This window comes from Barbus barbus (genome assembly GCF_936440315.1).
Source record: "Barbus barbus genome assembly, chromosome: 10".
In the NCBI taxonomy this organism is placed as follows: Eukaryota; Metazoa; Chordata; class Actinopteri; order Cypriniformes; family Cyprinidae; genus Barbus; species Barbus barbus.
In genome coordinates this window covers 3,143,760-3,159,699 of record NC_136738.1, presented here as the reverse complement: position 1 = coordinate 3,159,699, position 15,940 = coordinate 3,143,760, and the positions used below count along the sequence as shown (strand labels likewise).

The following is a 15,940-nucleotide window of genomic DNA, read 5'->3' as shown; positions in this document are numbered from 1 at the left end:
TTAAAGCACAGCACTGAGACACATTTTTCTATCCCTCCCCAACTCTCAGACAGGTTCAGCGGCAATGTGGATCGATGTAATTGGGGGTTCTGACGTGGTGCTTCAAATTCAAACGAGGACCAATCAAAAGCATCAGAATAGCATCACTTTACTAAACAGCCTTGGCAGGAGGCACTGTGCTCATCAAAAACAGGCAAAGCAACAAAATAATATTATTTAACATATCCTAGCTTTTTACAGAAAATATTCAGATGTAACCCCCTTTGTAATCGTTAACATTTTCATAAGTAACCGTAATTTAATTCCACATTTATTCTCAGTAACTGTAATGGATTACAGTTAAATTACGTAATGTTACTCCCCAACACTGCTCACACTTTTAAACTAATTATCAAATTCTAATTGTAGATTTGTTAAATCATTTTTTTCCAATAAAATTACTTTTATCAGTAAAAGGTGTGCTTTGTTTTATAAACTGTTTCTTAGAAACAAAGGCATTATCTCTCTATGCATCATCTCCATTTAAACAATTCCCAGCTAGTTTTATTTGAAAACTTAATAACTTTCCTGAACACATTTGTCAACTGTCTGTCATCTGTCAACATTTTCATACTATGGTTGTTTCTGGAATATTGTTGTGCAGCTACAGTATACACAATACAGTATATCAAAGCCACGATGACTGGCTTTGAGTCATCCATTGAGTCACCGCCCATGCAGTCAGATGTGCTCACATATACAGACCCTTGTTAGAGGAGTCAGATCTCCTGGGTTCTTACTTTAGTGCGTTCACCTCCATGACGCAGCAGATTTAGGTTCAATCACTGAAGCCTCTCTACTTTCCACAAAACTCCCCCAACAAGAGCATATTTGCCACCCACTACTGGCAGTGGTTTCAGATCCGGAGAAACCAAAGCACAACAAGACAAACCTCAACATTGTGCTCATAAATAGCCACATTTTGGGAAAATCAAAACTGATTCATACAGACCATGTGCCTCACTGATGACAAGATGGGTTGTAATGAGAAACCACAAGAACAACATGTTGAGAGAGTCATTCAAATTCAAAGCAGAAAACTGGATTACCTGAGATGTTTAAAGAGCAAAATGTCGTTAAAACTTTGTGGACAGAAGTATTTATAAGCCCATTAAAAGAGAAAGAGATATTTTGCATATCAGCTCATAAGCATAGATTACACTCATCTTGGGGGAGGGTAAAGAACGACAGCGGAGGGAGAAGTGGGGAGACATGCAGAGTAAAGCATGAGTCAAACCAAACATCTGGCCTGGAAATCACTGAATCATCTGTTAAGCGACAATTTGTCTCTTCTCATCATTTGAAGAATTGAACTACATGGTGGCATGATTATTCCAAACACAGAAAGCTTTTTTAACTTGGTTTTTAACTTGGAACATATTTAGCAATGCAATCTGTATATACAGTATATATTTTTTTGGCAATTGCCAATGTGTTTAGCCATTAACATGATTAAATCAGCCCAAATATCAGCCTATAAAAAAAAATAAAAAAAATAAAACAATGAGCAATGTTTATAACAAAACAATGTTTTTTTTCTATATTACTGATGACATATTGAATTTTCAGTCCAGCTGGGAAGATATTTATAAAGGTCAAAGTGGCTGCACTAGGCCTCTATATATGCATTTGCAGGTATTTTACAAGTGGTCCATGAGATTTAGGAATATCCCAGGGTCTTGAAACTTTAGAAGATCTCAGATGGTTCACCCAAAAATGAAAATTTGATGTTTATATGCTTACCCCAAGGGCATCCGAGATGTAGGTGACTTTGTTTCTTCAGTAGAACACAAACAAAGATTTTTAACTCAAACCGTTGCAGTCTGTCAGTCATATAATGGCAGGCAATGGGACCCACGGTTTTGAAAGTAAAAAAAAAAAAACATATACAGACAAAACCAAATTAAACCCTGCGGCTCGTGATGATACATTGAAGTCTTAAGACACAAAACAATCAGTCTGTGCAAGAAACTGAACAGTACTTATATAATTTTTTACCTCTGATCCACCGCAATGTCCAACTGTCCTGAGCGCGTTCACAACAGCCGCCGCATGAAGCGTCAACGTGATCTGGCAGAGTAGACGCATGTGCAGAAGTGATCTAAACAATGAGTGACGTATACGCACGACAGATCGCATTAGTTTGGTTGAATTTGGTTTTGTCTGTGTATGTTTTTTTGAAGCCGTGGGTCCCATTGACTGCCATTATATGACTGACAGACTGCAACAGTTTAAGTTAAAAATCTTTGTTTGTATTCTACTGAAGAAACAAAGTCACTTACATTTTGGATGCCCTGGGGGTAAGCAGATAAACATCAATTTTTCATTTTTGGGTGTAGTGGAACTATCTCTTTAACATATTCAAATTTCAGCCACCTGGCTAGCTAGAAAGACTACTTAAAGTTAAAGTCAAGAAAGTATTTTACTTTCCACTTACATCTGTTTTATGAGTCCTCTTTCAATCTTAATTTCTTTCTAAGAGTGACAGTAAAGTGAGAATGACTTTATTTTACCACCAGGAAAGTTTTATTAAAGTTAAGAGTTTGTCTAATTGGTTTCAGATGGATGCAGCGCCCTGAACCATCTGTGAATGGGACATGGGACATTTATGCACTCCAACTGTAGCATGATCTCTATTAGATTAGGACAGTCTCACAGGCTTCCTTAAACGGACAGATTTGGGCCATTAACACTGGCGTATTAGATTAGAGACACAACAATATTTATAAAACAAAAGGTGACCGTGGTTATTCGCTTTGAATTAATTATTATCCTAAACTTTGTACGCAAAAAGCGAGCTTCAGATTGGGTGTCTGTCTGTGTGGCTCTCGTACGCGTGTGCAGGGGTAGTTCCTCCTCCAGGGCGGAATGTGGAGGTCATATAAATGCGCTCCGCAGAGGTGCGTGCGAGAGCAGGAGGGGCAGGACGCACAGGGAGAGAAACGGGGAACTTGGAGACTTGAAGAGGCTGTGGTGAATCTGAATCCCTCAGCCAGGGTACTACCGCGTCTCCTCGAGCCTCCATTGTTAGGAAAGGAAGGTTTAACTGTCGGTATACTTGTGTTTCATCTCACCTGTGAAAATGACCGGTGGTCCGTTGGGCACGGCGTTGGCGGTGGCTTTGCTCGCCTGGACTGTGCAGTGTATGCCGAGAGGAACGGGGAAACATAGGAGACAAGCTCGGGAACACTCTGTGTCATCCGTATCCCAAGGTATGCAGTCCTAGATGTTTATTTTTGTTTTGATTCATTGGAATTAGCAATTTAGATTCTTACTGTTGTTTTTACGCACGCAAATGGTTAATTGGAAAATGTGCACTAAGGATACTATTTTTCTTTGTGCAAACGTGGTTGAGAAAGTTTAAAATATTGTAGAGCTCAGAATAGTTTTACTGTGTCCTCTGCAGATGGCTGTATTGAGAATGGTCAGCTTTATGGAGTTGGAAAGCAGTGGGAGCGCAGTTATCTGGGCAGCACACTGCTCTGCACTTGTCATGGAGTTTCTGGTATAAAGTGTAAATCAAAGCCTGATGGTGAGTCCTCTTACATTGGATTTGTCTGTTAAGGGCACAGAACTGGATAAATGTTTCCTTACTTGATTAAATTAATAACTATTTATATGCATGTAAATGTATTTTTGCATTTGACAAGTTTGAAGTGTTAACTCTGAATAGTATGAGGAACAAAGTCCATGTCTGTTCCCAGCTGAGGAAACCTGCTATGATGAAGTCAACGCTCGCTCCTACCGGGTTGGAGAGACTTATGAGAGGCCCAAGGACGGGATGATCTGGGACTGCACTTGCATTGGCTCTGGCCGAGGGAAAATCAGCTGCACCATTGGGAGTGGGTAGACTGGAACTTTCCTTCACTGTATTTAATGGCACTTTGGAAATTACGCTTTTTGGAGTTGTGCTGCTGTTTACCTACTTGGCCTCTGTTGTAGACCGCTGTCATGAGGGTGGGCACTCCTACAAGATTGGAGACACATGGAGGAGACCCCATGACACTGGAGACTACATGCTGGAGTGCGTCTGTTTGGGAAATGGAAAAGGAGAGTGGACCTGCAAACCTGTTGGTAAGTTAGAGCATTGAAAAACCCATCAAGATGTGAATTTTGTGGCTTTTTGTCTGTGTGTTTGCTATGATATATGTGACCCTGGACCACAAAACCAGTCATAAGGGTCAATTTTATAAAACTGAGATTTATACATCATCTCAAAGCTGAATAAATAGGCTTTTCATTGATGTGTGGTCTGTTAGCATAGGACAATATTTTGCCGAGATACAACTATTTGAAAATCTGGAATCTGAGGGTGCCAAAAAAATCTGAATATTTTAAAAAATCGCCTTTAAAGCGGTCTAAATGAAGTCCTTAGCCATGCATATTTCTAATCAAAAATTAAGTTTTGACATGCATATTTACGGTAGGTAATTTACTAAATATCTTCATGGAACATGATCTTTACATAATATCCTAATGATTTCTGGCATAAAAGAAAAATCAGTAATTGACCCATACAGTATTGTTGACTATTGCTACAAATATACCCCAGCGACTTATGACTGGTTTTGTGGTCCCGGGTCACAAATATGATAGTATGCTTTTAAATGAACTTTCACTTCTGTTAAAACGGATCAAAACTATTGATGACTCATCATGCACTACAGATTTTTGTCCAATCAAATGCTTTCTAGAAAAAGAATGTTCCTCCCCTTAATCCCACCTGTAGCTTGTAAGTAGCAAGTCATGGTTCATGGCTGCGATGCAACCGATCAGCTATTTTGTTTTTAAAAGGGTCTAGCCCTTCAGTGTGTCCCACGTAAATTGCCCGTTTCAGTATGAAATCTGTTGACACAGGCAAAAAACTGCAATCATAAAGTGATTTAATCGGCTCTTTAATTATAGTGGTTTTGGACACGATGGAAAGGAACTGCGATGCATCATGTAAGTAATAGTATTAACATCTTCATATTATTAAAACCATTTTTTTTGTGATAGCGGAGCGCTGTTATGACAATGCTGCTGGCACATCCTACATGGTTGGTGAGACCTGGGAGAAACCCTACCAAGACTGGATGATCGTGGACTGCACCTGTTTGGGAGAAGGAAGTGGACGTATTACATGCACATCCAGAAGTAAGAACTCCACCCTTTTTAGAACTGTGCAACAGTCCAAACCACACAAAACTCCCTTTCCCAATCTCCCATCTGTCCAACTCGATTTCACTTTAATTATCCACTCAAAAAGTGCAGTTAAACCCTCTGGCTTCAGCACAAGGACTTTATAAACTGGGTAGGAGAGGGAAAGATTTTACCTTATTGTGTTTTTAAAAAAGGGTTTATTTAGAAGAGTTAACCGCAACATGATTCTGATTAGAAACATATGCTTTGTACGTTTGTGTGTGCATCACAGATCGCTGTAACGACCAGGACACACGCACTTCTTACCGGATTGGAGACACGTGGAGCAAGACAGATTCTCGCGGACATGTGCTACAGTGTTTGTGTACTGGAAATGGACGTGGAGAGTGGAAATGCGAGAGACATGCATCACTGCACACCACTAGCCTGGGTAAAAAGCTCACATTTTTGTTCATTTAAATAAAGCTGTATACTATATAAAAGGAAAGGATGTGATGTGTAGACATGTGGTGTCCCATGTTCGGAATTTGTGCTCTGCATGTAACCCATCCAAGTGCACACACACACTGTGAACACACACCCGGAGCAGAGGGCAGCCATTGTTTTTTTTTTTTTTTTTGCTGCGGCGCCCGACGAGCAGTTGGGGGTTCCTTGCTCAAGGGTCTCAACTCAGTCGTGGTATTGAGGGTGGAAGAGAGTGCTGATCATTCACACCCCCAACCTACAATCCCTGAAACTGAAACTCGAACCTGTGACCTTTGGGTTGCAAGTCTGATTCTCTAACCATTAGGCCACGACTTCCCCCTAGATATTAATTGGAAAAAAAAAAAATCAGTTAAAATGTAAAAGTTAATTCAAAATACTGTAGTAGTATATGAATAGTAGGCTACTTAAATAACACTGACCTAAAAATAAAAAATAAAAATCATTATTTGCTTACTCTCATGTATTTCCAAACCCATGCTGTTATTTTTGAAGAATCTTCACACAGTTCATTTTTATGTGACAGTTCATAGTGACCACATTTGTCAAGCTCATAAAAAACCCTCACTAAAATCAAGTTTGTTATAACTGTGAAATTTGTCCTGTTTACCAAGTGTTTTGAAATGATGCTCTCAAATCGAATATGAGTGGCTCATTTTGGACGTCAGTGTCTTGTGACTGAATATCATGATGTCCAATCTATTTAATTTGAGAGCTGTATATCTTTTATTTTTAGTGCATTTTAGCATTTTAGTTAAGATTGTTAATATAAATAAATGTAAATTATTTAAAGTTCATTTGGTATGCCCCTGGATGTTTGTAGAGGCTCCCTACTGGGCCCCGGCTGCCTGGTTGAAACAAAATATGTATCCTCATGTGTTATTTTGTGCACTAGGTACTGGGTCTCGTGTGGTGACCAATGTCCAGCCTGGGGTGTTCCAGCCACAGGCGGTGCCTGAACACCCTGCGGAGGGATCCTGTCTGACAGACGCAGGTGTTTCCTACACCCTGGGTATGCGCTGGATCAAGACCCAGGGCAGCAAACAGATGTTGTGTACATGCTTGGGCAACGGTGTCCGCTGTGAAGAGTCAGGTTAGTGTCATTGTCAATCAAATGACCAGTGTTCATTTAGATTGAATTCTGGGCTTGTATGTCATGTTTTAATGTCGTGTTTGTGTGTGTATGCAGAGAGCCAGTCCCAGGTGTATGGTGGGAGCTCAGGTGGCCAGCCGTGTGTGTTCCCTTTTGTGTTCATGGGGAAAACGTTCTACTCCTGCACGTCTGAGGGACGCAGTGATGGGCAGCTCTGGTGCAGCACCTCATCCGACTTTGAGAAAGACTACAAGTACTCCTTCTGTACCAGCAAGAATGGTAAGTTTATAAACCGTATACACATTGTTTCTGAAGCCTCTTATGCTCACCAAATCTGCATTTAGTTGATTAAAAAAATACAGTAAAAAACTGTAAAAAAAGATTCCTGTGATGGCAAAACAGAATTTTCAGTCTTCAGTGTCTCATGATCCTTCAGAAATCTTTCTAATATGCTTATTTGTTCAAGACACATTTCTTATTATTATCAGTGTTGAAAACAGTTGTGCTGTTTAATATTTTTCAGCATTCTTTTTTGAATAGAAAGTTTAAAAGAACAGCATATGTAATATATATTTTTGTAACATTATAAATGTTTTTACTGTCACTTTAATGCATCCTGAATAAAAATATTAATTATTAAAAGTATTTACCCCCCCCCCCCCCCCCCAAAAAAAACCCCCTCTTACATGGTAGTGTAATTCTAAAATATCTGAATCAAACTAAATATCTAGTGTGTTTAAAAAAAAAAAAAAAAAAATCCATGCATAGCTTAAAAATCTTCAGATATCTATCATATCAACATTATCAAGGCTGGTTATTCAAATTTTGTTGTTTTGAGCCCTGAAAGAGCGCTAAACCATCACACTTATACTCTTGAGAAAGGCACTTAACCCCAAAGCCTTGGGTGACTGTTTCTGTCATAAAGTTATTGGAAGTTAAAACTTTTCCTTGAAACTGCTGATGTTTTTCACCAGTAAATATCTTACTTTTTTTAGTTATGATCACAACCAGAGGGGGAAACTCCAATGGTGCACTCTGTCACTTCCCGTTCCTTTACAATGGCCGTAACTACACTGACTGCACCGCTGACGGCAGGAGAGATGGCATGAAATGGTGCGGCACAACTTATAACTATGACCAAGAGCAGCGGTTTGGCTTCTGTCCCATGGATGGTAAGTGCCAGTTTTACACTAGCAATAAATGTTGGAGCCAGAGGGAAAGAGAGTAGCAGGTTGCGACTTGACAGGAGCTTGGAACATAGGAAAATGGAGAATTATAATGTTAAGAAAGCACTTTAGCCCTCTAACTATCGTGGAACTTAATAACGTGCCTTGAGCACATCATTTTATCTTCAGCTTCTCTTAAACATCACATTTCAGGTCCCATTCTTTTCCTTACTTCGGGCATATTAGCAAAAAGACTGAATAGATAAAATAAGTGTCATTACATGCGTCTTGCAGCTTTTTCAATTGCGTTGTGGTCTGTGTGGGAGGAGATCTGATAACAGGATGTTAACTATGTGAAACAAAAGATCACTCCGCTGTATTTACATAAACGCCTCCTTCTGACTCCGCTTTGATGGGTGTCTCTGTCACCACGGTGCCAGTTAGAGCCAGGCAAACCCTGGGGAGTTTATTGAGATTGGTGGGATTCAGTGATCTGACATGGATTGAAACCAGAGCTGTTTTTTGTGTTGCCCTGTCGTGTTTGTTTTGTAGGGGGATAGAGATTCTTGTCTCAACACAGGAACCATTAACACACATCAACTGTTTTGGTTTTCAGTACAAGTAATATCTTGATTTGTAGGTTTTACTTACTGCACTGAATGTGCAAAACGTGGGTAGTTTTGAAGTTTCAGCTATTGTTTAATCACGCATTTCTGTGATAGCCGTGGCCCTTCAGCTGTGCGGGGCTGCAGACGGAGGAGAGCTTGGCTTTGGACCAGAGTCTGGTTGGCAGTGGAGCATATACTTCTGGCTGCTCTCCAGGGCAGCTGTGTAGCCTCCTCCACTCTTAACCCTGGAGAGAATTCCTCATTCTCGTCCTCTTTTATTAACCAGATACACCAATCAGAGATATCCCAGTTAAAACAATACAGCCGATTGTGAGGAACTGCCTTGAGCTTTGTGGATCTGTGGACATTAGGATTGAGTTTTAGCTGTTTGACCCTAATTGACCCCCAAATTGCTTAACTGATTAATTATACTGATCTCTTTATGCCATTTAAAAACAATTCAGTTAACTAGATTGGGTTTTTCTGCCTCATACAAAATTTACACTCTAATGTTGTAGAGCTACTTTTGGCTAAATTAAGTTTGTTTCATAATTTGATGAACTTTCACTATTATTAAACTAAGATAAACTAAACACTGAGTTGAATAATGACACTATTTCCTTCTGTAGAGCTGCTTTTTAGTTAAACTGATTTTGCTTTATAACTAATGAACTTTAGTTATAACTTAATGCAACATGAATTTAACTGAAACAACACTGAGCTAAATTGAGCTGACTAATGACACTATTGCCTTTTTTAGAGCTGATGTATGGCTTAAATTGTATTCCTTTCATAACTGAAGAACATTAATACTGCTGTTTTCTTGTTTATTACTGTGCAGCTGCTTTGAAACATTCTGTATTGTATAAATCACTATATAAATAAATGGAACTTGACTTAAGTACTTAATTTAAAAGCTATAGTTGCCAATCCCCCAAGTTCCTATTGATCCATTATGGCTCCTGCTGTACTTCATGCTTATTCTTGTTCTATGACGGATTCTATATGCTTGTCTCATTGGCTGAACAGTCTTGAAGTTTGGTTAGTGTTTTTTTGCAGGACAGTTGAGGAGAATTTAAAGATCTGCAGGTTTGTGCAAAACTATTTCGGCAGTTTACTAAAATGCTTGTTGATCGGTTTCCATCAGCCCGTGAGGAGGTGTGTACCACTGGTGCGGGTGTGATGTATCGTGTGGGTGATCAATGGGACAGACGCCATGATGTTCTGGGTCACATGATGCGCTGTACATGTGTGGGCAATGGCCGTGGAGAATGGAGCTGCATCGCCTACTCTCAACTCAAAGGTGAGATTTGTAATTTCTCTCTCCCATTTGTAATGAATGTGAAGTTATGCATCATTCATATGTACATATGTCTTTTCATCATCAGACCAGTGCATTGTGGATAATTTGACCTATGAAGTAAATCAGACTTTTACTAAACGGCACGACGAAGGCTACATGATGAACTGCACCTGTTTCGGTCAAGGCCGTGGACGCTGGAAGTGTGACGCTATCGGTGAGCCGGCCGCTTATAGGATTTCATCAATTAGAATTGAAATGAGACATTTGTCTTCATTTGCTTAAATGAACATTTCTTGAAACAATTAGAGTGTCTTTTCTTCCAAATTGGAGCCTTGGGATCAGCAGTTTTTAGCCTTGTTTTTAGCCATGACCGAACTAATGATTGGATAATGAGCGTGTTACTCCGATTTCCATTTCCAGATCAGTGCCAGGAGCCAGAGACTAGAGTTTTCTATCAGATTGGAGAGTCCTGGGACAAACTCATTCAGGGAATCCACTACAGATGTTCCTGCTATGGAAATGGCATCGGAGAGTTGAGCTGTGAGCCTCAGCATACTTTCTCTGGTGAGTAAACAGCATTTTTTTTTTATGGGGCACATGTTATCTCTCTCTCTCTCTCTCTCTCTCTCTCTCTCTCTCTCTCTCTCTCTCTCTCTCTCTCTCACACACACTCACACACACACACACACACACACACACTCACACTCACACTCACACACACAGTATGTGGGTCATGCTGTATACTGCTATAAGTAGTCTTGTGGGCATGGGTGGGGAGAGGAGAGATTTGGAAGTCAAAGGCTTCCAGATGTTTACTGAGAGCAAGAGTGCTGTTTGCCGTTTCTCCCAGGTGTTTTGTTGGAGTGGCGATTAGAGTTCGCTCTTCCTTGTGATCTTTTCTTTTACAACTTCAACAAATGCTCGTCCTCTGGCAGCGTTTGAAATCAAGGATGTTGGTTTTAAGATGCCCTCATCCACACCTTGATTTGGGTGGGCCTGTGCCTTCTTTTGAAGTTCTGTGGATGGAGAAGAGCACACACCCAATCAACACAGCTGTCTCAATCACCCCCTACAGCCCTTTTGGCACTGTTTGTTTGTCTTTTGACTTTCTATCGTCCTGTGCTAGGAATAAGTTTGAAATTCAACCAAACCTGTTACTTTTTCTGCTTGCACAGCATCTGTAGAGTCATTTAGCGATTATGTAGTTTCCATTGTTAATGGTTGCCTCAAGTCTCCAAACTTTTGTAGAGGAAAACCGACAAGTAGGGCTGGACAGTATGATGGTAGAAATTTGAGAGTCTACTATTTAAACGAAAAAAAAAAAATCATTTTGATATGCTGTGCCATGCTAAACCTGGTTTTCATATATTGAATACATTTATTAGTGACTAGAATGTTGGAAAATTATGTGATCTTTACAAGCTGCATTTGTTGTCCTTTTTGGGGTAGCATCATAAATATTTTACGGTCTCTTTTAATCATTGACAAATCTTTCTGACTACAATATTTTTAACATTAGTTATGTAATGATATATACTTAGATTTTATACTGTTACCGTGACATAAAAGTACAATATTTTGGTTGCATCTGCCAACCCTAATGATAACTACAGTATCAAACACACACTGTTTTTTTATAAAAAATCCAATCCTTTTTAGCCCAAACGAAATTTGTGAATTATTTGTATTTATACAGAACCACAAAGCTCCACCACAAAATCCAACAAGGTCTGCATTAATAAAGTTTTCCCTTTTTATAAGAGCTTGTTGGGGTCAGAATTGATCCCTTTGCTCAGAGAGTGGAAGCAACCCCAGAGCAATATCCAGTAGGGAGTAATGGCGTCCAGCTGTGAGAAGGCTGGGAACAGTGGGGGTGAAGCTGGTGCAGGCTAGCGGAACGTAATGCAGACGAAGTGAACTTTAAGTGGTGTGTAGACTACCCTCATGGCAGTAATTTGGAAAAATGAGGACCAGATTGAAATCAGAAGCAATTTGGGGATATTGCCTTATGAGGCTGCAAGACACTTGAAGAAAAAAAGAGTTTTATATACAGTTTTGAGAAATTTGTTGTGTAAATAATAGATATTTACCACTTCAGAAAAGTTGCTGGGGGTTTTAGAACCGTTGGTACTGTTGAAGCAGTTTGTCTGCTGGATTTAAAGGTTTAAAAGAGATGGTGGTGGTCCTCTCATCCTCATATCTCAGTGCTGAATCTGTGGTAAGAATCTCACAGGCTAGTGCTACGTTTCCCATTTCAGCGTTTCCCAAAAGAACCAGAACACACAAACATTTTTTTCTCTTTCCTAGAACACCTCTAACAACCGTAATGTATTTTTAGGCCATCTTTGTTTATTCTCAGAATGCCAGTTGTGGAAACATTGTTCAAATACTCTAATTGTTGTTTTAGAGTATTAGCATGATATAGGTGCTCTTGGCTGGAAATATGATTCAAATACTGAATATCTTTTATATATCTTTATCAGGTGGTCATCGTCCTGTCCAGGTGATTATATCAGAGTCTGGCAACCAGCCCAACTCCTACCCCATCCAATGGAATGTCCCAGCTTCCGAACACATCACACAGTACATACTCAAATGGAGACCGGTGAGTCTCTTTTGTGACGCTGTATGACCTTTGCTCATTAAACGAAATTGAGTTCTGATTGCATTAGAGGGGTTATTTATCTCATAAAACTTATGGGAGTCTGTTGAGCTGCAACCTAATCGTTTTTTTAACAGAAAAACACCCATATCCGATGGATGGAGGTCACTATTCCAGGCCATCTGAACTCCTACACCATTGCTGGACTAAAGCCAGGAGTCACCTATGAGGGTCAACTCATTAGCATCCTGCGTTTTGGACGTAGAGAAACCACTCGCTTTGATTTCTCCACTGTGCATGGCTCATGTAAGTCATCCAACGATGTAAATGGCTACGGGTCTCATTTACTAAACGTTTATGCACATGTATTTGTGTATAAAACCACACAGTTTCCAAGCATAATTAATTCCTGAATGACTCTGTAATTTGAATGGGATTTATTGTATCCAAATGTTTGGAAGTCATGTCTGTTTCTTCCCTAGTGACACCCACTGAGGGAGAGACCACCCCGCCTCCTCCGATGGTGGACACCTCTGAGTCTGTGACTGAGATCACTTCCAGCAGTTTCGTCATCTCTTGGGTTTCTGCATCCGACACGGTGTCTGGATTCAGGGTGGAATATGAGCTGAGTGAGGAGGGAGGGCAGACCGGACAGCCCATGGTCTTGGGTCAGTATGTGCATCACAAGTTTGGCATTTTTATTTTAGTCAGCTGAGACTAGCAAACCTCAAATGTCCACAGTTGATTTGTAGAAGTGGAATGCGCCTATATTTGCAATACCTGCTAACTTGAGTATCCGTTTCCAGACCTTCCTCATACGGCTACATCCGTGAACATCAGTGAACTTCTCCCAGGACGGAAGTACACTGTAAATGTGTATGAAGTGACAGGAGAAGGAGAACCTAACCTGATCCTTACTACTTCCCAGACCACAGGTAAACCTTTCCTCTGTGTCTTTCCGCTTTTTCTTGGTCCCCATTGACTGTTTTGACCTCTTTCTAATCCTATAAAACCCTCTTGGATGAGCCATATATGACTTGACATATTTCTGGGTGCACTAAATATTCAGTAGTAAGAGATTACATTTTTTTAGAAAGATTTTAGGAAGAATCTTAAAATGCATGCCCCCGAAAACACCCCTATTAAATTTAGAAATGTTCTTCAGGTAAGATATAGCCTTGTATGTATTCATGTTCATCTTAATAAAAAAAAAAAGATAATATGATGATAGACAAAATTTTAATGTTGCCGTCAAGCTCATTTGCTTACGTAATATACAGTTTAATATAATATATAAAAGGATTAAATAAAGTAAATAACATTTGAGTGCTATAGGAAGTCAATTTCTTGTTGACAAATACTCTCACTTGAAGTATTTCACTATGTGACGATGTGATCTTCTGGGCTTGTGCTTCCACAGCTCCTGATGCTCCTTCTGATCATGAAGTGGAGGATGTGGGGGAGACCTCCATGATCATCAGCTGGTCTAAACCTGAGGCTCCCATCACGGGTAAGCACAGGCTTTTAGTCTGTAGTAAAACAAACCTTTATGTGACCTACTGTATACACAAGTTGTACACAAATGTATGTCTTGTTTATTTAGGTTACCGTGTGATTTACACACCATCTGAAGAGGGTAGCTCTGGTAGCACTGAGCTGAACCTGCCTAACACAGCCACCTCAGTGACCCTGGGTGACCTTCGCCCCGGTCTGCTCTATAACATCAGCATCTACTCAGTGGAAGAGAATCTGGAGAGTGAACCTATTTTTGTTCAGGTCACAACTGCTGGGGAACCACTGGCAGGTATGTGGGTGAATCTTGAAAAAAGGGAAATTAAAACACATAATTAACTGTTATGAGGTGACAATGCAAAAAAAAAAAAAAAGTTCCTAAAACAGGCTTCCGTTTTATTATATATAACTTTATATTTATTTTGTTTTTTAGGGTGAATTACGATCTAGATCTGTTCTTGATAGGTTTTTATGAGATTCACCCTCATTTTTAGAGAAGAGATGGGTTACTTGACCTCAGATGTGTGTCAGGATACATCTGAAGATAATAACTTCCATTTAACAAATGGTTTGGTCTCTGTAGTGTAGTGGAAACATAACATGATGTCATCAAGCCATAAATGTCTTTTGTGGTTTTCTTTAGAGTAGATTTAGGTATTTTGTCCGGCAGCCCAAAGATAAGATCACATTTGAGTTGAGTCAGCTAGTGTGCGTCCAAACGCCTGTGAATCCCTTATAGGGTAATATGTCGAAAGTGCAGATCTTGATTTTTATGGGGACTTGCTGGGAGAACATTTCAGAGGTCTGACTGTTTCAACCTGATCTGGCAAATCAGCAAACATTGCAACTTTGCAAAACTGTCTGGGTCTCAATGAGTAGACGTTTGTTTGGTGTTTACCCACATTGAGTTTTATAGCATGCTCTGGTTCTTCTACGTAATCTTGATGATGCACATGCTGCAAAAATGGTTCCACAAACATTTTAGCTTCACATGCAATTAGGTTTTGATGGTGAAACATCATGGCTGGTTTTAAAACAAACAGTCTTGAAAGCCTATTATTCTTTCCCTGTCAGGCCGGCTGGTCTGTCGGTTGGATGTCTGAATTCTTTTGCTTAGATGAGCATGTTTTACAGAATAGTAAACGCATGGATTGCCATGTTTGAATGAGAGGCTACAATAAACTTAAGCCCTTCAAAGGAAGGTCAGAATCAGATTTTGTGACTCAAGAGGTAAAAAAAAAGGATAGCATGAAACTTTATCCATGGTAGTCTGAAAGAAGAAAAAATATTGTTTTCTACCCTCAGAGGAAGTTCCGTCTCCAACCGATCTGCAGTTCTTTGAAGTGACTGACTCAAAGATCACAATCACTTGGACCGGACCATCCACAGAGGTGTCAGGGTACCGTGTGTCTGTGGGTGAGGTGGGTCCAGATGGGTTGGTCGAGAGAGAACTCCCCTTCCCAGTGACACAGAACGCCTACGCTGAGATCACACACCTCCAGCCTGGAACCCTCTATCGCTTCTTCATCTTTGCTCTCAAATCAGGGGAAGAGAGCGAGCCGCTGGTTGGAGAGCAAGCCACAAGTAAGAAAACCACAAAAGATCTTTTCAATGCAGCAAAAAATAGGTTTCTAAATCAATACAGTCTTCTTGTCCAGTAAAAATGGCAAAACATCCTTTCACAATATTTTCTTGTCAGCATTTTTGTCTTGGTTTGCAGTAAAAGTATGTAAATATTCTTATACACTTTATGAGATGACTTTTTGTAATATTATATACAAGTATAAATATTACATTTTATATATAAGACAAAAATCCTATTACAAAATATATATATATATATTTTTTTAAGAGTAAAATGAATTTTATTCAAGAATTATTATTTTTATATAATATACCGTAGCATGCTTTACTGTAACATTTTTATTCTAAGTTACATTCATCTTATAAAACATATTTAAAGGATGTTTAAGGATTTTTATTAGATAATAC

The 15,940-nt window shown here is 39.6% G+C and overlaps 1 protein-coding gene across 2 annotated transcripts in view; it reads left to right on the top strand.

Annotated features, from left to right (window-relative positions):
* Positions 1-2,949: 2,949 nt before the first annotated feature.
* Positions 2,950-15,940, top strand: part of LOC306876106 (fibronectin-like) — a 34,908-nt gene continuing 21,917 nt past the window's right edge. For both annotated transcript variants that reach the window (XM_079427031.1, XM_079427030.1), the window contains exons 1-19: positions 2,950-3,251; positions 3,446-3,571; positions 3,744-3,881; positions 3,982-4,113; positions 5,038-5,175; positions 5,453-5,611; positions 6,560-6,757; positions 6,854-7,036; positions 7,753-7,929; positions 9,679-9,834; positions 9,920-10,048; positions 10,255-10,398; positions 12,318-12,439; positions 12,574-12,742; positions 12,919-13,104; positions 13,243-13,371; positions 13,857-13,946; positions 14,040-14,240; positions 15,254-15,532. In XM_079427031.1, coding sequence (XP_079283157.1) covers positions 3,122-3,251; positions 3,446-3,571; positions 3,744-3,881; positions 3,982-4,113; positions 5,038-5,175; positions 5,453-5,611; positions 6,560-6,757; positions 6,854-7,036; positions 7,753-7,929; positions 9,679-9,834; positions 9,920-10,048; positions 10,255-10,398; positions 12,318-12,439; positions 12,574-12,742; positions 12,919-13,104; positions 13,243-13,371; positions 13,857-13,946; positions 14,040-14,240; positions 15,254-15,532 — 2,986 coding nt within the window. In that variant the 5' untranslated portion in view covers positions 2,950-3,121. The remainder of the gene's footprint in view (positions 3,252-3,445; positions 3,572-3,743; positions 3,882-3,981; positions 4,114-5,037; positions 5,176-5,452; positions 5,612-6,559; positions 6,758-6,853; positions 7,037-7,752; positions 7,930-9,678; positions 9,835-9,919; positions 10,049-10,254; positions 10,399-12,317; positions 12,440-12,573; positions 12,743-12,918; positions 13,105-13,242; positions 13,372-13,856; positions 13,947-14,039; positions 14,241-15,253; positions 15,533-15,940) is intronic.